A 23,325-nucleotide genomic window follows, 5' to 3' on the forward strand; every position below is an offset into this window, starting at 1 on the left:
TAAGTGAAAATGCTCATGCGTGCTTGATCGTAAGAACAAACAAGTACAAAGCGAGCAAGACAAGCAAACTCCTCCAAGGTGATCCCTGAGGATTACACAGTGTCTAAGTGGGTAGGTATGGAATGGCCCATACACGCCATGCCAAAGACTAAACAGTTATGTACACCATGACTTTTATGAGAGGACTTCGACTTTCCCAGCAACTTCTCTTTCCATGAGGGAAAAGAAGAGGTGGCAGGAGATAAGCTTAACAACAGGAGGGGAAGTGGTGGAAGGACAGTGCTTCCCCTAAATCAGATCAAGAATCCTTTATTGGAGTAGCTGCAATAGTACTTTGAATGGACACACCCACCAAAGACCCAACAACGTAGAGCTCCTAGCTATTGCAGCAACAGTAACCAGTGTCATAAGGGTTATTGCAACAGCAAACTTTGCTGACATCATAAGTAATGTATGATTGCCCATCACCTACAATAACCCTGTCTCCTCAGAAGGGGTGTAATCAGGAAAGAGTTGGAAGGACTTTGCTAATGAAAGGGATGATGTATGCTAACACTTGAAGGTTACCTCTCCTACTTAACAGCTTCCAACAGCAACACAGCTAAAACTGAAAGTAAGATTATGAAAAAAACATTGGGCATATATATCTAATAAAGATAGAGGGGATGAAGGAAGTACTTCACACCTTTGAGAAACATTATCTCATAGGAGCACAATATGTCCCCATTTGATGACTTCTGAAGATAAAGGGACTAGTGATGAAAGGTTCCCCCCCCCCCCCCCCCCCCAACCCCCCCCCCCCCCCCCCCCCCCCCCCCCCCCCCCCCCCCCCCCCCCCCACCCCCCCCCCCCCCCCCCCCCCCCCCCCCCCCCCAGGTTTCCCCCCTCCCCCCCCCCCCCCCCTTAAGCCACCTGTTAATGACTTTATTACCAATTTCAACTTTTCCACCTCACACTGAAGGATATCCCTATATAAAAGGCAAAGGTTCACACTTCCATAGGAACAAATAAAAATCATTGGGCTCTGAATTTACACATACAAAATAAGCAATCCCTGCTTTTGAAATACACTATAATATAAACTACTTTAGAATGTACCTGAAAACTAAATTTCTGTAATGTTATATAAAAATTAACACTTCAATACTTCATATATAATACAAAAACCAAATTTGGGGGAATGCTTATGTTTACTACAAATCAATACATATATACAATTTAAAGCTGTGGAAATGTAAATGATTATTTCTTATCCTGAAAAGGGGACAGAATGGAACTGTTCTTAAAAAGAAAGATAATTCAAGGAAGTGAAAAGCAAAATATATATATTTACATTAAAAATAACTATAGTAGCTAATGATAAGAGTATTCATAACAAATAAAATTCCAGCCTTTCTTCATACTGAATCAGTATTTTACAGCTTTTTTTTCTGTAACACAATATTTAAGCATTATCTGTTCTGATGATGGAATAACAAAAACCAAAGCACTTAAAAAGTCACTATTATCTCTCTCTCTCATTAAACAAGAGAATGATATTAAATTTACGTTAGTATATAATAGCAAAAAAAATAATGGTTTTTCAGCTCTTTAAACTACCTAACACAATAAGTATAGAGTAAAAGGATATTTTTTAAAATGTGGATCTGTAACAGGCACAAAACAGCTAGGTCATGGAAATCATAATACAGTACTTCATCTTAAGAGGTAAACAATTCAACAAAATCAGAAAGTATCAATATTATTAAACCATTCTACTAGAAATACCTGTGTTATATACCCTTTCTTGGATATATATTACAAAATAATTTACCTTCAATACATGACAGCTGGTAAGAAAATAACTTTCAAAAGTGAAAATCTATACCCTTTAGTAGTAACGTTAATTAATAATTACTATGAAACTTACTCCGGACACACCTTGCTTAATCTACGAGAACGACGTGATGGGGTTGCTCGTGGTTTATCTAAAAAAGAGAAAATATAAGATGAAGGAAATATATTTAGTAACATTTTCACAACAGCTGCAAATTGTGCAAGCTCTCTTCAATATACAAAATATACTTTCATGGAAAGGTTTCGTCCATGTTGAGTGACTTGCCTCCTAATTCATAATTCTTTTTTGGCTCTATTTAGGGAATATGTAACAGATGTTGCTTTCCCCCCATCATTATACAGTGTTTGTCTATATTCTAGCAACAAATTGCAATATTTAACTTCCAACCAACTGGATAACTTCAGGACAAATCACAGACCTTCAGTAATTATCAAAAGTCAGAGGAAGGAGCTCTCTCCATAAAACGAAGTTTGTTGAATCTTATTTGGAAATGACGGTGATATCAGTAGACCTGAACCATCACAGTTGCAACAGTGATAGTAGCGAATATGGTGATGTTTATATCACAGATACTGACAATGTTGTCTTAGGTTTAAAAACTTCAGGTTCTACTGAGGATGATCATGAATATGAGGAAATGAGAGGAGAAAGAGTTCCCATGCATTAGCAGGTGTGAGTAAGCAGAGAAAATGTAATACAATTTATGACAAAACTTCAGTTAGAAAAAATCAGTTTCTTGAGACTTTTATTGGTGATAAGACACATTTTCTTCAGAAGGAAGTCATTGTTTGAAAAATTTTGTATTGCCTTACAGACGTATTGTCATCCCCATTGTTAAATAAATAAAATTTTAATTCTCTCTTCCTACAAAAACCTATTAACATAAATTTGTCTTCATTCTCTGCACAGATGCAGCTAGCAGGGGCTGGGAGGAAGGTCAATTGTTTAAGTAATGCTTTTTATACACAAAAAAGTCAAATGAATAGATTTAATCTGAAAGTAAAATTCATTAGATTTAATCTTTAAGTAATATTTTCAAACAACCATTAATTCATTTGATTCTTCAGAAACCTGTAACAGGATAGTTTACTTTTCTAAAAAGTACAAGAAACAAATCTAATGACATATAGGTTTATAGGTATTGCGCACATCTATCTAAACAAAATAAAAACCAAAAGTGTATTTTAAGCAAATATTAAATACATCTATATACATACGTAAAAATTATCAGGCATGACTTCCATTCAATTATACATTACTGAATATATCTCAAAACCCTGACTAAATACGGCCTTTTTTTTTATCTAATTAAAGCATCTGCTTTGCACACAGTTAAATGAATAAAAAATCTAATAACCCTTCGGCATGTGACCATTTGAGAGCCACCAGGGTCATTTTGAGATTCGTGGTGATCATTACCTTGATGATCACCTGGCAAATAAGAGAATGGAGAAAAAGCGTACATATAGAAACTATCCCAAAGGCGCTAAAAGGGGGATAGAGCAGTTCACCACATCTGTTATCACAATTGCTCTGTCACCTACAATGTTCACTTGAAATTTTACTTTCTTCATTGACTTATAAACATTACTATCACAAATCTAAACGTTGTTTCACTTTCTTCCTTTTTTATTCGCAATTTTTCCTAGTCTGACAAAGACTGGGTGTGTGCTTTTAACCAATCACTACCACACACTAAAGAACTGCAAGCTGTGTCAAGGATAGAGCAATTAATAGATTCTGTCATCAACACTGTCAAGTTGGATCTCAAGAGGTAAATTAAGTCAGTTTTTTATGTCTGCCTTTGATTTATCCTGCCAAAAAGGTCTACACAATCAACAATGAGGGTACCCCTCGCCCCTCCCACTGATAGTTCAACTACCAGACAACCTTGTTGCATAGAATAGACTGCTTCAGCTTGCACTTAAGGTAATTCCTATGTAAAGACTGATGGTTTGTATTTATGTAAGAATAAAGATTACTTATTAGAATTGGAAAAGAATGACCAAACTATAAAACTCCCAGTCCATGTAGGATGATTGTGACAGTATGGCATACAATTATCAAGTGAATCTTTTGGAAAAGAGGCAATCTCGCAATAAAGTGTACGGATATGGGAATATTCTAATATAGCTTCTTACCCTTTTCTATCTTCTTTGTTTTCTTGGCTGACATCATAGGAGTTTCCCAGGCAATCAAATCTTCATCAACAGTAGTAAGCTTTCCACTTGCTGGACTTTCGGTTAACCCTGGGAGCAAACTTATACGACATGATCTCCTGGTTACTGCAAAAGAATATGGATTTCAGATTTTTTTCTCGAAAAACAATAACAAAACCGTTCCATGTAAGCTACAGACTAGTCCTTTCCATCCACTGCACATATATTTTGACTTGAAATAAAAATATCCCTTTCATCTCTAAGTTAAATATGGAAATATGGAACAATTTTTTCATTACTTTAAAATATTTTTATAGCTGTGCATGAGAAAAAGCTGAAACTCAGATTGCATAAACAGGTTAATAAAAGTATAATGGCAATGCTTGTAAAATGAACAATGACAAAGTAGACTAACGGGTCACATTTCTAAATTCACTGAGGGCTCTCTCTCTAGAAGGATATGCTCTTAAATGGAATGTGAAAACTGAAGTAAAGTAAGTTAAAAAGAACTAGAGGGCTATGTGGAAAAAGAAAAATATTAAAGTAAAAAGTATTGGGCACATAGAGCCCAAGGGACACTGAAGAGCTGTTAACCCTTTATGGACGGATTGCTCATTGAGAGTAATAACAGGTTTGGGGTGGTGGATGGACTGATCCTGTAGATAAACAATATTACGTGCCATCGATTTCATAATAATTGGGCGAGAAAGAGGCGCTAAATCTTCTATAGCCCATAAACTCACTAATGGCAACTTTTACACAGGCTACTATCACAAGTCTGGCATCTCAGAACACTTTAGTTCTGCTTCTGACTTGAAGAGAGAATGTACAGCGTTTGTCTCATATGACGTGTTTTTTGTAAATTTGCTCACATACGTATACCAAGGGGTTGCTGTTGGTTATTGTTCGTCTTTTACGACAGTATATCAGTTGTAAAGGTAACTTTGCAAAGAAAAGTTCAAAGAAATATTAGAAAAAACATGTACAAATAAAAAAAGTTGCTGAATCTTCGTTCTTGGAAAATTTATGTCAATATTTTTCAACAAATATGCAAAGAATTTGTTACTGATTTTATTTCTTGTTTTGATATTGTGTGAGCTGTAATTATAATTTTGCAAAAAAAATAAAATAAAATTATTCATTAGTAAAAACATATATAAGTTGGTAAAATTTACAACTGTCTTATAAAAGAGGCCTAACAAGGGGTTGTAAATAGTCACTTTCAACTTCTCGTGGAAGGTAGGAAATTTTTTTAGAATTTTTTCTTTTACCATATGCATTTGCATATCTTCCTCTTTCCACAGGTTTTTTTTTTCATAAATTTGCCAACCTCAAAGTTTTGCTGCCATGGGGTGCTGCATATCAATTTATTACCCCAGCTCCTAAGGGTTAATACTGTGTAGAGTACAGTGAAAAGTACAGCATACGTAGATGTTAACCCCAAAATGACGTAAAATTACTCACAAACTATATTAACTACAACAATATCTCAGAAAGAAACCATTAACTTATAATATCTGTACTTGCTTGGCCTAACACGTTTTTCCAGCCCTGACCAAAAAAGTGAATATCTATGTAAATTCTTTTCAGCCATGAAAAAGTACCAAAAAATGCTATGGAGTCACTATGAAACACTGAACATCATACTTTCCTTTTTTGTAGCACCATACACTTATCTAAAATGCTACCAACATGAAAGATTTTGTTTGTATGGTGATTTTACATTGCATGGAACCAGTGGTTATTCAGCAACAGGACCACTGGCTTTACGTGACTTCCGAACCACGTCGAGTGTGAACTTCTGTCACCAGAAATACACATCTCTCACTCCTCAGTGGAATGCCCAAGAATCGAACTTGCGGCCATCAAGGTGGGCACGCCAACACCATACCGACCATGCCACTGAGGCCCTTGAAAGGTATTAAACATAAGGCTTCCCCTGTACCTACAAAAATATGTGAAAATGCTACATGCCACTAATCCTTTCGATTGACCATTGTTGAAATATTGTTCTGTCCGGAAGTAAGCAGCCTCCCCGAGTCTTTATCTTCTGTAAGCTTACTCCAAACTAAAATTTCCTGTTACCTCTTAATAGATTAGCTTCCAGTATTAAATCCAAGTTACTGCCTTAACAGAAGCTTAGCATCCATAATCCATTGAAATTCCACATTAAACTACTTTGTATGTGAAGTCTTTTACACTCCTGCAAAACTCATCAAAATAATTCTGAAACATACACTAGCTTTAAGAATTTAAAGTAATGAATATGTACAATCATGTGCACAGTTCTTCTATACAAAGACCAATCTGAATATGATATTGTCATGATACAATAAAGTTTGTTCATACTTACCTGGCAGATATATATATAGCTGTATTCTCTGACGTTTGACAGAATTTCAAAACTCCCGGCACACGCAGTGGTCGGCCAGGTGGTTAGTACCCATTCCCGCCGCTGGGAGGCGGGCGTTAGGAACCATTCCCATTTTCTATTCAGATTTTTCTAGACCACTGTCCCCTGAGGGGAGGTGGGTGGGTACTTGATTATATATATCTGCCAGGTAAGTGACAAACTTTATTGTATCAGACAAAATCATTTTGTTCATGACACTTACCTGCCAGATATATATATATAGCTGAATCCCACCCTTGGAGGTGGGAAGGGACAGAATAGAAGGATTTTGGAAACAAATTACATGCAGATGATTGACATCTTGGTTCCTTACCTGTTAGCATAGCTGACTTCGTGATTACGGTCACCCAAGTCTGCTTCTGCTTAACTAGAGTTTCCAGCAAGGTAGTGACCTGTATAGCTGGAGGGCTCTAGATGATCTGTCAACGGGAGCGTGACCACAATGTGACTAGACCATTTTGACCATACTCTGAGGACAACGAAGCAAAAACAATACCACCTGACCTAGCCCAACTAAGTTAGTCCCATAACTTTTAGGCTAAATAAAGGGAAGTCCGCCTCAAGCGGCGACCCTACAACCATAAAAAACAACACCATAAATTAAAAGCACACCTATCCATTTTCCAAAGGATGGGAATCGTGCCGCTTCATGTCCCCATTACTATATCTGCGGAAATGTATGGTCCCAGCGAGTAGCAATTCTCATATGTTGCTTTCACATCTCTGAGGTAATGTGAAGCGAACACAGAGTTGCTTCGCCAATATGTGGCACTCAAGATATCACTGAGTGCCATATTCTTTTGGAAAGCCACCGAAGTCGCTATGGCTCTGACTTCGTGAGCTTTAATCTTCAAAAGACTAAGGTCACTATCTGGACAAGACGCATGAGCCTCCCTGATGGTGCTTCTTAAGAACGCCAGAGCGTTCTTCGACATTGGTAATTCTGGTCTCCTGACCGAGCACCACAGGTTGTCCGACGGACCTCTACATTGTTTAGTTTTCGCCAGATAAAACTTGAGAGCCCTGACAGGGCACAGGACTCTCTCTGGTTCTCGTCCGGTAATCTCTGATAACCCCTTGATTTCAAAGCTCTTGGGCCAAGGGTTGGACGGGTTTTCGTTCTTGGCTAAGAACGAGGGACTCAGAGAACACACCGCATTGTGTTCTCTGAAGCCCACATGCTTACTCATGGCCTGAATCTCGCTAACCCTTTTCGCTGTTGCTAAAGCTGTTAAGAAGACAGCCTTTCTAGTTAGATCCTTCATCGAGGCAGCATGCAAAGGTTCAAATGGGCTTGACATTAAAATTTCAAGACAACATCCAGATTCCATGACGGAATTCTAGGTCATGGAATCTTTGAGGTCTCAAAAGACCTCAAAAGATTGTGCAGATCCTTATTATTCGACAAATCCAAGCCCCTGTGTCGGAAGACTGTCGACAGCATGCTTTTGTAGCCTTTGATCGTGGGCACTGAAAGCTTGTCAATATTTCTAAGGTGTAGAAGGAAATCGGCAATCTGGCTCACAGAGGTCGTGGAGGAGGAAACATCTCTCCTCTTACACCATCTCCTAAAAACAGCCCACTTTGATTGGTAAACAACTTGAGAGGATGTTCTTCTAACGTTGGCAATAGCTCTTGCCACTGCTCTTGAAAAACCTCTCGCTCTGGCCAACTTTTCGATAGTCTGAATGCAGTCAGACTCAGAGCGGAGAGGTTTTTGTGATACCTCTCGAAGTGGGGCTGTTTGAGTAGATCGATTCTTTCTGGTAGAGTCCTTGGAAAGTCTACCAGAAATGACATGACCTCTGCGAACCAGTCGCTTGCAGGCCAAAATGGGGCGATCAGAGTCATTCTTGCTCCTTCTGAAGCCGCAAACTTCCTTATCACCTCTCCCAGGAGTTTGAATGGAGGAAAGGCGTAGACATCCATTCCCTTCCAATTCCAAAGCATGGCATCTATCGCTATCGCTCCTGGGTCGAGAACCGGGGAGCAGTAAATTGGGAGCCTCTTTGTCTTCGATGTCGCGAAGAGGTCTACTAATGGCCACCCCCAAAGTCTCCACAACTCCCGGCAAACTTCTGAATGGAGAGTCCACTCGGTCGGAAGCAGCTGATGATGTTGACGGCTAAGAAGGTCTGCCCGAACGTTCTGCACTCCTGACACGAACCTTGTTAGCAACGTTATATCCCTAATCTTCGCCCAGAGCAAGATATTCCTCGCTATCTTGAACAGGGGTCGAGAATGCGTCCCTCCCTGTTTCTTGATATATGCGAGATCTGTGGTGTTGTCCGAGTTGATCTGGACAATCCGTCCTATAATTCTTTCCTCGAATAATTGCAGAGCCAAACGAATTGCTTCTAATTCCTTGAGGTTTATGTGCCAGGACCTCTGTTCTCCTCTCCAGAGGCCTGACACTTCTTCCTCCCCCAGTGTTGCTCCCCAGCCTGTCATGGACGCATCTGAGAACAACACTAGGTCTGGGCTCAGAAGCTTGAGAGACAGTCCTTCCGATAGCTTGACGGGATCGAACCACCACTTCAAATGGTCTTTGACCGACTGAGAGATTCTTAAAATTTCGTTCAAGTCTTTTTTGTTCTTCCAGTTGTCTGCTATGAAGAACTGAAGCGGCCTGAGGTGTAGCCTTCCCAGAGAAACAAATTTCTCCAGCGAGGAAATGGTCCCCAGCAGACTCATCCATTCCCTCGCTGAGCATATTTCCTTCTCTAAGAAGACTAATACTTTTTCTAAGCATTTCAGCCGACGTTCCGTGGATGGAAAAGCTTGAAAAGCCACTGAATCCATCTGAATCCCCAGATACACGATGGACTGTGTTGGGATCAGATGGGATTTCTCGAAATTGACGAGAAGGCCTAGGGCTTTTGTCAGCTGTAACATTTTGTGAAGGTCCTCCAGACACTTTGTCTTGCAAGACGACCGGATGAGCCAATCGTCTAGATAGAGTGAGACTCTTATCTTCGAAAGATGAAGCCATTTTGCTACGTTTTGCATCAAAAACGTGAAAACCATCGGAGCTGTACTTAGTCCGAAGCAGAGGGCTCTGAATTGGAAGACCTGCCCTTTTAAGACGAATCTGAGGTACTTCCTGGACCGAGGATGGATCGGGACATGGAAGTATGCATCTTGGAGATCCAAGGACACCATCCAGTCCCCTGGTCTTAGTGTTGCTAAAACAGACTGTGAAGTTTCCATCTTGAATTTTTCTTTCCTTACAAAAAGATTTAGTCTGCTCACATCCAGGACAGGTCTCCATCCCCCAGACTGCTTCGGAACCAGGAATAACCTGTTGTAAAAGCCCGGGGAATTCAATGATAGAACCCGCTCTACCGCTCTCTTCTCTAACATTTGATCCAAAAGATCTAGCAGGATCTGTTGTTTTGAAGTCTGGTAAGATGGCGACAGATCTATCGGTTCCGTGCTTAATGGAGGTCGAGAGGAACGGGATCTTGTAACCGTTCTCGATAACTTGGAGTGACCAACTGTTCACTCCTCTTATCCTCCAAGCTTCTGAGAAAAGAGCGAGTCTCGCTCCGACCGGTGTCTGAAGGGTAGATAAGTCATTTCTTTCCCCTAGACTTTGATGGGGCTCTGCCTCTAGGGAAGGTTCTCCCCCGAGTGGAGGCTCTCGAGGGAGCTCTGCCACGAAAGGGCTTAAAATTCTTCCTGAAAACTTGCGTAGTCCGGGAAGAGGGATGGGCAGCAGGACGTTTTGAGGATTGAGATAATAGGTCTCTTGAAGATTCACTGATAGATCTTTTATCATTGATTGAGGAAAAAGATGAGCCGAAAAGGGGGCGAACAACAGTTCTGCTTTCTGTGCGGGCGATACTGATTTTGATGTAAAACTGCAGTAAAGCGCACGTTTCTTAAGGACTCGACACAAAATGTGATGCCAATTCGTCGGAGCCATCCCTTACTGCTTTGTCCATACAAGACAAAATACTAGACAATTCCTCTAAAGAACTCGAGTCTGGACTTCTAGACTGCATATCTAAGACTCCTAGACACCAGTCAAGGAAGTTAAAAACTTCCAATGTTCTATAAATACCCTTAAGATGATGGTCTGTTTCCGTCATCGTCCAGGATACTTTTGCTGAAGGAAGGTAAGATCTTCTCGGAGCACCCACCAAATTAGAGAAATCACCTTGAGCGGATGCAGGGACCCTCAAACCTGCTTCCTCTTCCGTTTCATACCATATTCCTCCTCTACCACTAAGTTTTGCGGGGGGAAGAGCAAATGAAGTCTTGCCCTTCGCCTTCTTGGATTCCATCCAATCGTGGATCCTTTTGAACGTCCTTTTTGTGGAGAGTGACGTGGCCATCTTCACAAATCTTGGCGTCTTCCTTGCCTTCGATGAAGATAGTTGAGAAGGCGGAGAGAGAGGAACCGGAGCTTGAAACTTATCAGGAAATAAGTCTTTCAAAAGGCGAGTCAGGGTTTTATAATCTGAAGAAGATGAGGCTGAAGACTCTTCCTCATCCTCAGGACCAGGGTCAGTTGAATCTTCTTCTTCCAAAGGAACAGCAGAGGTGTCCTGTTTCGAGTGCGAAGAGACTAAACTCTTATTTCCCTGGGGAATTTTCGAAGAGGAAATTAGAGTATGTTCTCCAATCAGCGTCGAATTTCTATCAAGTTCCTGTAAAGGAACGTCATGAGGTGCGTCCTGGAGAACTCTCTCTTGACGAGAGTCCAAACGAGGCTCTTGTCTAAATTCTTGAAGAGTCGATCGCTCACCCGTCTGAGGAGCGTCCTGCCTCGTATTTCTGCGAGCGTCCTGACTCTTAGGACGCCTAGCGTCCTCAAACGCATACTCATGAGCGTCTTTATCTTCCTCCTGGCGAGCGTCCTGACATGAAGGACGCCGAGCGCTTAGCAAAGTCTTCTTAGCATCATGCCGTATAGCGTCATGACGTCTAGGATGATTAGCGTCCTTAGAACCTGCATCGTGAGTTTCTTGCCGATGTTTGTGATATCGAGCATCCAGCAAAGCGTCCTCACGAGCGTCCTGAACAGTTTCGCGATGAGAAAAGTGTTTCTCCAACTAAGCCTTTGCGCACCCATCGAGGAGCGACATTATAAGTAGACTGCCGTGCGCCATCAACGTTGTCCTTAGAAGCTTCTCGATACCTATATCTTACGTCCTGAGCGGTTTCTTGAAAGACCGCAGGACGAGCGTGCTGAGAAGGGTCTTTACGGGATTCTTGCCGAGTGTCTCGACACTTACGAGTAGAAACCTTGACAGAAGTTTCTCTAATAGTTCTATGGCGCTGGAGATTCTCTCTGCGTTCCCGATTATCAACATTATCTTCCTCCGTTCGAACATCGCCGAAGCGAGTCCTCTGAGAGTTCTCCAACTCCTGACAAAGACGATGGCCGCCTGTGCAACAACTAGCATCTTTGACGTTTTCGCCGATACTTCCAGAGGCTCTATCAACAGGAGTACTAGCGCGCTCCTGCATGAGTCGTCGAGATCTAAAAGGTGACGAAACAGGAAAGGGAGAAGGACGAGGAGAGGAAGAAGGAGAACGTCTGGATTTCTTGACAGGCAACCATAGATCCTTCTTACGATGACATGATCTTGACTCTCTTTCAGCGAAAAACGTAGACAATTGTCGATGCATCGCCAGTAGGGTCTCCTTAGATGGGGAAGATTCATACGAAGGACTTATCCAGTGAGAAGACGATGGGTGAGGGGACGCCCTCTTCTTTCTCTCAGGACTAATTTCAGGTAGATTGGAGAATAAGACTACCTTCTTTTCACCAGAAGTCCTAACCCTCTTCTGAGGGATAGCGTCTTCAAAGTCTTCCGGAGAAGAACTAAGAGGAAGCCGCGTATGAGGACGTTCCCGATCTTCTGATAAAACGTCCTCTTCTCTAAATCCTCTCTTAAGAAGGCGGGAACGACGATGGCCGCCTGTGCGACAACTTACATCCTTACCGCTCTCATCTTGAGAGGTCCTCCGAGAGACCCATCCTCGTTGAGGAGAAGACGTCTCGGAGGAAGAGAAACATTCTTTTAATATTCGAGCTCGCGCACGATCTTTGGCAGCCTGGGAATCGTCTTCAGGTACTGCCGCAGGGACGCCAGACCGGTGTTTAGTTCCCGTAACCCTCCTTCGGCTTACGACATGTCCATTCCCTATGTCCTGGGAGTCCGACAGAGGTCTCAGCCTGGAGGCGCTATAGGACCGGTTTGACGCCCCCTCCACAACACCATCACTATCACTGCACTTTTGCACATTAGTTTGGAGCGCGAGCACTTTTGATTCAAGGTTCCGAATCGACTCCATAATTGTAGTAAGAGCGTTACCTTCAGCAATCACTTCATTGCCCGAAGGCAAAATAACAGGGTTAGGCGTAATAGGCTCTACATTTATATTAGACTGCGGTGTTTTATCACCGCGACTCTTGACAGAAGCACTCCTGGAGGAAGACCTCCTGATTCTGTCCCGTTCAAGCTTACGTACATAAGACTCATACGCCTTCCATTCAACATTAGTCAGAACCTCACATTCTTTACACCTATCATCCAATAAACAAACATGCCCTCTACAATTCGTGCACACCGTGTGAGGGTCTACTGAGGCTTTCGGTAGCCTAACCTTACACTCTTTCACACCGCACACCCTGAAACTAGTAGAACTAGATCCAGACATCACAAATCAAGAACAATCCAATTCAAATTCAAACCACAATAGCGTATGCCAAGTCACAAAGCCAATTTCAACAACCAAAAGACAATCAGAATACTTAAGTGACCAAAGAAGTTTCGAAAATCTGAGCGGAGGTAATGGAAACAAGTGTTTACACTTCCAAGACAGAGAAAAATCTGAATAGAAAATGGGAATGGTTCCTAACGCCCGCCTCCCAGCGGCGGGAATGGGTACTAACCACCTGGCCGACCACTGCGTGTGCCGGGAGTTTTGAAATTCTGTCGAACGTCAGAGAATACAGCTATATATATATCTGGCAGGTAAGTGTCATGAACAAAATATAAATTATCTTTACAAAGAAAAGCAATGGGAGAACCTATAGCACAATAGCACACCACATGCTTCATTTTTATAAGCTGTTACAGAGTTACATACAGTATATCGAATTTCAAACATTTTTATTTTCCCAGGGTACACAAACCTAAGTATTTAAGTCATCTAAAGCTACTCCTAAACAAATACAAGGGTTTGCATTGCTGTAAAAACAAGAGCATTTTTAATATGTAGATTTTATATTTAAAATTAAAAATAATGCAAATCTACCTGACCACCAAGATAATTTATTTAGCTATCACAAGATTGGATTGAAGGATTTGTTTAGACAGAAAACAAACAGCATGCAATAGCTACCTGGTAGGACTGGCAAGGCTGGTATCGTTGTACTTGCATCTACCGATATCAAAATAGCACTATTGTCAACAACCTCAGGACTCTCCTCCCCCCAAACATCTACATCTGAAAGAATAGTGTAGGCATTTATCAATTGTACTATACTTAAATATTCAGCGAATTAACAATTCATGCACAATTTAACCAACTACATTCAAAGCAGGCTAGAGAGTAGCCTTCTCCTCAAACCAGATGATTTCTAGTTCCAACAATGGTCAAACGCACGGGGCTCTTTTACTGCATACTGATATTTAGATAAATTAACTAGATAGCCTTGTAGCTTCAACCTATTATGTGTATTTTGGGGGGAATAATTCACATTATAGACCAGAAAATAATTTCAATGCACATGCACCGTAAACACTTTTGCAAATGGCAATAGAATGAAACGATGATAAACCCCTTCAAATGGCAAAATTCATGTTACCTTCAACTTTGCAAATGAAAAGTGGTAGTATTATTGTTACAGTGATAAATAAAAGTTAAGTGTTGAGAATAAAAGTTATAAATAAACGTCAAGTGTTGAGATATGTGTGGAAGAAGGTTGGTAAATTGACTGTAGACAGCCTCTTAATATAAACACTATTTTCACTTTTTAATTGGGACAATTAAGTTAGAAAAAAATATGAAGTTTTTATGTTAAAACAAAGTTTAATGTATACTTACCTGGCAGGTATATATAATTTAATGCCCACCCTCCTCCCCTCAGGAGACAGGGTTCAGAGAAAATCTGGCCCAATTGGGAACGGTTCCTAGCACTAGCGCCACGGTAACGGGGTGGTGGTTGCCTGAACTACTAATAGGTTACTAGCGTTTGCCGCGAGTTTTGAAAATTTCTGCCAGGTGGAACAGAGAATATAGCTATATATATACCTGCCAGGTAAGTATACATTAAACTTTGTTTTAACATAAAAACTTCATTTTAATGTATGACACTTACCTGGCAGGTATATATATAGCTGATTGACACATTTGGAGGTGGGTCAAAGACAGCAACATTATTAGAGTATAAAAATATTATTAAAATATTATTAAAACTCTAGGTTCCTTACCTGCTAAGGTAGCTGACTTCATAGGTCCTGCCTCTAAGCCTGCTTAAACCTTAGGAGCTCTCAACAAGGAAGTGTCCTGTATGTTGAAGAAGCTAAGACTGGAACTGACAACTGGACGTGACCAATGTGTTGACAGAACCCTACAGCCCTCTTATGCCACGGCATTCAAGCTAGTAATAGATCATTTACCTGAACTACACACACACCACACCAAGATAATACTAACAAGACTGATAAAAGTACAGAACACTTTTCTCAGACCACCAAAAAACACAAACACCATCACCTAATAAAATCAACTAGCTTAAAAGAAGGTTATGGGGTAGTAACTCCTTTGCCCAATACTGTACCAGAGGACACGTATGGACCTAGCGTCTGACAATTATCAAAGGTTGTCTGAATATCCCTAAGATAATGAGACGCAAATATTGAATTAGTTCTCCAATATGTGGATTCAATAATTTCTTTGAGGGCTAAATTCTTTTTAAAAGCTAATGAAGTCGCAACTGCCCTGACTTCATGAGCCTTCACTTTCAAAATACCAAAGCTCTGCTCTTGACACAACATATGAGCTCTCTAATCAACTCTCTCATGAAGAAGGCTAGAGCATTCTTCGTCATGGGTCTACTGGGGTCTTTAACTGAACACCAAAGAGCATCAGAATTCCCTCTGATCTCTCTTGTTCTTTCCATATAAAAACGCAATGCTCTCATGGGCAGAGAACTCTTTCTTGATCATGACCCACTAACTCAGAAAGACCCAAAACTTCAAAGGATCTTGGCCAAGGATTAGCCGGATTCTCATTCTTGGCCAAGAAACCTTCCTGGAATGAACACACTGCGTTGTCATGTCTCCATCCCACCTTCTTCGATATGGCCTGAAGCTCACTAGCTCTTTTAGCCGTTGCCAAAGCGACTAAAAAGATAGTTTTCTTAGCAACATCTCTCAGAGAGGATTTCTCTAAAGCTCGAATTTGCTAAAGGTTAAATACTTCAAGACAACATCGAGGTTCCAAGCAGGTGGCCTGCATTGGGGTTGTTTCTTGGTACCAAATGACCTAATCAGATCTCTAAGGTCTAAGTTATTAGAGATGTCTAGATCTCTATGTCTAACACTGAGGTTAGCATACTTTTATAGCCTTTGATTGTCGAAACTGACAAACCCAAATCCTTCCTCAAGTATAGAAGGAAGTCTGCGATTTGGGTCACAGAGGTACTGGGATGAAGACACTTTCCTGTTCTTACACCACTTCCGGAAATTCTCCCACTTCGACTGACTATACTGTAATTGTGGAGGTTCTTCTGGCTCTAGCCACTGCACTGGCCACCTCTCTAGAATATCCCCTCGCTCTGACAAGACTTTCGATAGTCTGAACGCAGTCAGACCCAGAGCGAGGGTATTCTTGTGAAACCTGTCGAAGTGGGGTTGTCTGAGTAAATCTACTCTTAGAGGAAGAGTCCTTGGCGTATCTATTGTCCATTCCAGTACCTCTGTGAACCAACTTTGGGCCGGCCAAAACGGAGCTATTAAGGTCATCCTCGTTCCTTGGCTCTCCCTGAACTTCTTCATAACTTTCCCCAGTACTTTGAATGGAGGAAAAGCGTAAACATCTAAGTTTGTCCAATCCATCAGGAATGCGTCGACCGCCACTGCTTCCTGATCTGGAACCGGAGAGCAATAGGTTGGTAATCTTTTTGTTCTGGCTGTCGCAAACAGATCTACTACCGGACGGCCCCACAACTTCCAGGCTCTGGCAAACCTCCATGTGCAAAGTCCACTCAGTCGGGAGAAGTTGTTCTCTTCTGCTCAACAGGTCCGCACTCACATTTTTCTCCCCCTGTATAAACCTGGTGAGCAGCACGACGCTTTCCTCTTCCGCCCAAAGCAGAACTTCCTTTGCCAGCTTGTAAAGGGGAAAAGAATGAGTCCCTCCTTGTTTGCGGATGTATGCCAGAGCCGTGGTGTTGTCCGAGTTGATCTGCACTGTCTTGTCTCGAATCAACTCTCTGAAGTGCTTCAAGGCCAAGAAAATTGCCATCAGTTCCTTCCTGTTTATGTGCCAACTTGTTTCTTCCTTGCTCCAAAGTCCCGACACCTCTTGAGGGCCTAATGTCGCTCCCCAACCCGCGTCCGAGCGTCGGAATACAAGATGAGGTCTGGGCTCTTCTGCTGAAGCGACATCCCTCTTGCTAACCTGCCTGGAGTTAGCCACCACTTTAATTCCTCCTTCACTTCGGCCAGAATTAGAAACTGGAAGGAATCCGGTTGCAATTTTTCTTGGCCATGAATCCTTCAGGAAAAACTGTAGAGGTCTCATGTGCAGTCTTCCTAAAGCAATGAACCTCTCTAGCGAAGAGAGTGTGCCCAGTAGACTCATCCACTCTCTTGCTGAGCATCGGTCTTTCTCTAGAAAGTCCTGCACCTTCCGAATGCATAGGGCTTGCCTTTTGGGGGACGGAAAAGCCCGAAAAGTCACTGACGATATCTGAATCCCCAAATAAACTATCTGTTGTTGGGGATTCAATTGAGACTTTCCCATGTTTACCACAAGACCTAGGTCTTTTGCCAAGTTCAATGTTTGATTCAAGTCCTCCAGACATTGACTTCTTGATTGGGATCTTATCAACCAGTCGTCCAGGTAAAAAGACACTCTGATCCCTCTTAAGTGCAACCATCTCACCACATTGGACATCATCCTCGTGAACACTTGGGGGGCTGTGCAAAGGCCGAAGCACAGGGCCTTGAACTGAAAGACCCTGTCCTGAATCACAAACCTTAAATACTTCCTGCTTCCTGGATGAATTGGAATATGAAAGTATGCGTCTTGTAAGTCCAGGGTCACCATCCAGTCCCCTGGACGTACCGCTGCCAGCACTGAATCGTTCGTCTCCATAGTGAACTTGGTCTTTTCTACGAAAAGATTCAGTTGACTTACGTCCAGAACTGGCTCCAACCTCCCCGAGGACTTTGCAACCAGGAATTCCTGGTTTGTAAAATCCCGGAAATTCGTGATCCAGAACAGGTTCTATGGCTCCTTTCTCTAGCATGGAAGCTACTTGCTCCCACAGAGCCACTTTCTTCACTAAATCGTTGTAATTTGCCCCGAGGGCTCTCGGAGATGTTGCAAGAGGAGGTCTCTTCAAGAAAGGAATCTTGTACCCTTCCCGAGCTACGTTGACAGCCCAGGGATCTGCCTTCATGTTCTGCCAAACTTCCCAAAAACCTTGAAGTCTGGCTCCCACTGTCGTGGAGGACTGAGATCTCATTGTTTAGAGGTGGTCTTGGCTCCTCTTTTAGCGGGTACTCTCTTACCCCTAAAGGCGGGCTCGAGCGAACGTTCTGCCTCGAAAGGGCTGTTGCGAAGGCCTAGGTTCCTTTGGAGTTTTCTTAACCAACTTGGATGGTAAGAACTTCTTAACTGAAGACGAGAGAAGATCTTGAGTGGCCTTCTGAGAAAGGGAGAGAGCTATATCCCTAATCACCTCTGAAGGAAACAGCTGTTTTGAAAGGGGAGAGAACAGCAACTCCGATTTCTGAGAGTTTGAAACCCCTTTTGAAGCGAAAGAACACAACAGCGACCTCTTCTTCAGTACTCCTGCTGTGAACAAAGAAGCCAGTTCATTCGTTCCATCTCTCAGAGCCTTGTCCATGCAGGACATAATGCTCTTAGCCGCTTCCATATCCTGCGAATCTTCTTCTTCTAGGGAGTTCGCCAGTGCTCCCAAAGACCAATCTAGGAAATTGAAGACTTTGAAAGTCCTAAAAATCCCTTTAAAAAGATGGTCAAACTCGGACGAAGTCCACCAGACCTTAGCAGACTGCAACGCCTGTCTGCGTGAGCTGTCCACTATACTGGAGAAGTCCCCCTGGAGGAGGGGCAGGTACTTCCCAGGCCTAGACTTTCTCCAGTAGCGTACCATACTCCTGACTTCGATGCTAACTTAGCTGGTGGAAAAGCGAAAGAGTATTTTCCCTTTCCCGCTTCTTTATTTCTTATTCCATTCATTCCAGTATCATTCACACGTTGAAGGGCCTTCTTCGCCGAAATCGACAGAGTCATCTTAAGGAAAGAGGACTTCTTTGGAGTCTTAGTCTTGGAAAACTGCGATAAGGGAGATGAAGGAGCCGTTGGTTTGAATTCCCCTTCAAAAAATCGAGCAGACGTGAAGTCAGTATCTTGTAATCCGAAGATGGTTCCGTATTCTTCTCCTCAACAAAATCCAAATCCTCTTCTGCTGAAGAAATGTCTTGCAGATCACTGTCGCGTTGACGCTTCGCTGACGGAATAACGTCCTGCCGCCTGCGTCCTGCGGCTAACGAAGAATCGGCGTCCTGCCGCCTATCGATGTCCTGCCGCCTATCGATGTCCTGCCGCCTGCGTCCTGCGTCCATCGTAGACACATCTGCTTCCTGCCGTCTGCGTCTTGCGTCCACAATTGATCGATCCCGAGTCCTGACGTTTGCGTCCTGCTTCTTCCGAAAAACCATCTTCTTCTTCCTGCGTTCTGCGCCTGAAAAAACCAAGCGATCGCCCGTCCTCGTAGAGCCAGGTGCGTTCCTACGTCCTCCCAGGCGAACTGCATCCTGTTTTCTTCCGTCTTCTTAGAAGGACTTAACGCGGGAAGGAAATCGTCCCTTCCCCGTCCTCGGAAGATGCCCTGCAAAAGGAAAGCAACACCCCACGACTTAACGAGAACTGCCAGCGTTAGAACTGCCATTTCCACCCTTAAGAAACCCCTTTCGTTGAACTATCTTCCTGAATTGGCAAAGGAACGAAAATCGGAGAGAGGACGAGGGAGGGGAAAAGACAAGCAAGAACGATGGAGGAGAGTCTCTCATCGAAATCCAAGAACGAGAAGGCCGTACTGAGTCCTCTTTAGAACGAAGATCCTCTTCCTCTTGATCGGAACTGCGTCCCCGTCTTCCGAGGAGGAACAAAACCTCCGGACTACTCCAAGCCTCACGATCTTGAGCATGTCTCTCGAGAGCGGTCGATGTCCTGAAAGTCCTCTTGAGGGGGCGAGACACAACTGCATACCGATGTTCCCGCTCAGATGTCGAACCATCCGAGGACGCACACTTTCCAGTTACGCCTTTTCTGCGGCGAACTGCAACAGCCTGGGAACTTGCAACAGGACTGTTCGAAGGGACGCCGGACCGCGATAAAACCTCTCGCCTCCCTTCGACTGTCAACATGCCTTCTCCCTTGGGTCTGGGAGCTTGAGAGGTCTAGGTCTAGGAGCACGAGAGAGACGATCAGACGCCCCCTCCACTACACTTTCACTGACATCAAAAGCACTAACTTATTCGTAAGTCGCTGTATCTGGTCGCCCATAGGAACCGCAAGGGCAAGCGAACACCTTAAAAAAAACAATCTGTGTATCGTTCGCCTCCTCCGATACAGCAGCGGGCGCAGGAGATACCTGGGGAGAAGGAACTACCAATTCTACGTTAGAAGGAGCTGGAGAGGAAACACATTCACTCCTTTTGCTAGAAGAATTCGACTTCTCACTACGAGAAACAGATCTCCTTACACGATCTTTCTCAAGCCTTTCAACATATTTCATAAATATCTTCCACTCCTTCTCTGATAAATTCTTACATTCAAAACACCTATTCTCCCAAGTACACATATTCTCTCTACACTTCTTACAAATAGTATGAGGGTCGACCGAAGCTTTCGGCAACCTTACCTTACACCCCTCTTTTACACAAACTCTAAACATACTTCCAGTATCCGACATCTTTAAAGAACAATCCAAAGCGAATGCCAAGCTAACGTTTCCGAGTACAATACCAAAAATCCATGAAAAGTCAGCAACGAGAATGAAAATCCTAGCAGGGAACCACCAACAATGTTGCCGGTTCGGCTGGCAGAGAAAATCTGGCCCAATTGGGAACGGTTCCTAGCGCTAGCGCCACGGTAACGGGGTGGTGGTTGCCTGAACTACTAATAGGTTACTAGCATTTGCCGCGAGTTTTGAAAATTTCTGCCAGGTGGAACAGAGAATATAGCTATATATATACCTGCCAGGTAAGTGTCATACATTAAATAAGTCAATTAGCAATCAGTCAACATAGTGTGATGAACATGAAGCCATCAAGAATGCATTATCACTTTTAGCCATTAAGTTTTTGATTCTCAGTGTGCTACAATGTTTGCTGGTGTACTGCATCAAAATGTTACAGAAAAGGAGCAAAGACTTATTAATATCAGGTGTATATCAATTTTACAACACAAAACCAGTGTTCATGAAAAAATAAGTCATCAGTATTACAGCATCTGATGTGCAAAAGTGGAGTGAACTGGTAGTATTATTTATAAATCCTTCCACACTTTCCCTAAAAAATATGCCAAGGATGGCAGACACAATAGATACTTAGAAATAGCACATTAATAAAAGACTTAAATATTTCGGAACTATCTAAGCATATCTTAGTTTTACCAAACCACCGAGCTGATTAACAGGTTTCCTAGGCTGTCCTGAAGGATTAGATTTTCTTTCAAGTAGCTAGGAACCAATTGATTACTTAGCAACCGACTTACAGCTTATTGTGGGATCTGAACTACATTATATTGAGAAATGAGTTCCTGATCACCAAAAATGAAGATTGCTATACCATGCTTAACATTAAAACTAGCACTTTTAAGGGTAATGTTACTGTGTATATCAAACCACATGATACATGATTAAACAATTTTTACTGACAAACTAAACATCTGAATAAATAACTATCTTAAAAATTACACTGGTGCTTAATGTTAAGAATTTGCAAAATTAACAAAATTACCTGGGGTATCATTTCTTGCTAGAGGAGTGGAGGGTTTTAAAAGGTCAAGAAGGTTAGAGCAAGTTTGTTCTTCTGGGGAATCGGTAACCTGACCTTCATCAATTGAGAAACTTATTGGTGCTTCTGGCAATATTGGAGACTGTCCTTGATCACTACGACACTTATTTATCAAAGGTGTTAAATGAGCTGGAAGAGGAGAACCTGAAAGCAGAGTGCAATGTTTTTACTCCATTAAGAGAAATAGTGGGGAACATATTTAAGGATGTTTGGGGAACATATTTAAGGATGTTTATTTATGAAAATAACAGTGCAACCCTAAAGCACTTAAAATTTAAAGTTTTTAATTTTATGAGGTAAAAAATACATATACCTAGGTATCAAGGTTTTTTTCCATGAAGTTACACAACCTTTGACTTCTCAATATTCTTCTGTCTTGTGTGCCTTCTGTATGAACCATCATCTATTTTCATTTATGACTACATAACCAGTTAGGGTGGACAGACATGAATTAACCAAACAATCAGTCAATTCCAGCATCATCCAAGGGGATGCAATGCATTCTCTCCATGAATGTATGTTTTGTGCCAGTTCCCTAAGGTCTTCTCAGTATGTTTTTCCTATTTTCCTGCTCATTCCTCTCTGCCAAGAGACATAAGTAGCTGCTACAATTAGTGAAGTGTGATTCAACATATTAGATCTCAAGAGATCCTGCAATGCTACTTTGTTCATGGGTCTCATTCGCAATTATTGGAACTTGGTCACTGAAGTTTTAAACATTTAAGAGATTATTTTTTATTTATATACCTTGCCCTTTTGGCTGACATTGGCCAATCTGTGTTCCTGATATTCTAACTTTTACTGCTCCCCACACTAACGAAGATTCTATCTGCGGAAGCTTTCTTTGGCTTCTTACCCCTATAACGAAGATTCTATCTGTCGGAAGTTCCTTTTCTTCCTTACCCCTCGCCCACCTGCCCTCTACATTTGCTGGCTAATTGCTTGCATACCGCATGAGACCCCCTGTCGACCGCGAGTATCAATCATTACTTGCTCCCACTAAATTTTATGTTATTCATATTTTTCCTTCATATTCTTATGTGAAAACATTGTGTGTATGGATATCAATGAATATTTTTTACCCCATTGTCAAAAAATTACAAAAAAACTATAGTAAGAATATCGGAAAAAAATAGGAATATTTAGTAGAAAAAAGTAATTGCAGAAGTAGGAACTGTTATAAAGTAGTAGAAATAGCAGTAAAGTAATAGAAATAAAGTAGCAGAAAAAGTATAAAGTAAAGTAGTAGAAATAGTAGTAGTGGTTAATAGCAGTACTAGTTTTCTTACTGAACAGTTTATTCTAGGTTTCATACAGAAACAGCATATCATCAATGAATGTTTAGGCAGCTGGTAAAATAATAATAATAATAATAAAACGTAATAATAGTAATAATAATAATATAATGATAAAAAAAAAGCAAACAGCATCTCGTGACCAATGCGTATATACTAGGGGCGTTTTATTACTATGCAGTTTATTCACCCCCATTATCATCTGCAAGCTATTAAAAAAACACATCTCATCACAAGTAACAGGCTCCATAGAAGTCCTTTCACCTTACGCTTTCCTCTTGAATGAAAGTTACTACTCTGGCCCGAGCATTCATCCATT

General features: G+C 41.9%; 1 protein-coding gene across 2 annotated transcripts in view; it reads right to left on the reverse strand.

The window, feature by feature from the left end:
- Positions 1 to 893: 893 nt before the first annotated feature.
- LOC135224306 (titin homolog) overlaps positions 894 to 23,325 on the reverse strand; it is a 69,996-nt gene continuing 47,564 nt past the window's right edge. For both annotated transcript variants that reach the window (XM_064263169.1, XM_064263171.1), the window contains exons 8-11: positions 21,655 to 21,855; positions 13,772 to 13,876; positions 3,979 to 4,122; positions 894 to 1,967 (exon numbers count right to left, since the gene is read on the reverse strand). In XM_064263169.1, the coding sequence (XP_064119239.1) occupies positions 1,906 to 1,967; positions 3,979 to 4,122; positions 13,772 to 13,876; positions 21,655 to 21,855 (512 nt within the window). In that variant the 3' untranslated portion in view covers positions 894 to 1,905. The remainder of the gene's footprint in view (positions 1,968 to 3,978; positions 4,123 to 13,771; positions 13,877 to 21,654; positions 21,856 to 23,325) is intronic.

The sequence above is a fragment of the Macrobrachium nipponense genome, chromosome 12 (genome assembly GCF_015104395.2).
Source record: "Macrobrachium nipponense isolate FS-2020 chromosome 12, ASM1510439v2, whole genome shotgun sequence".
Taxonomy (NCBI): Eukaryota; Metazoa; Arthropoda; class Malacostraca; order Decapoda; family Palaemonidae; genus Macrobrachium; species Macrobrachium nipponense.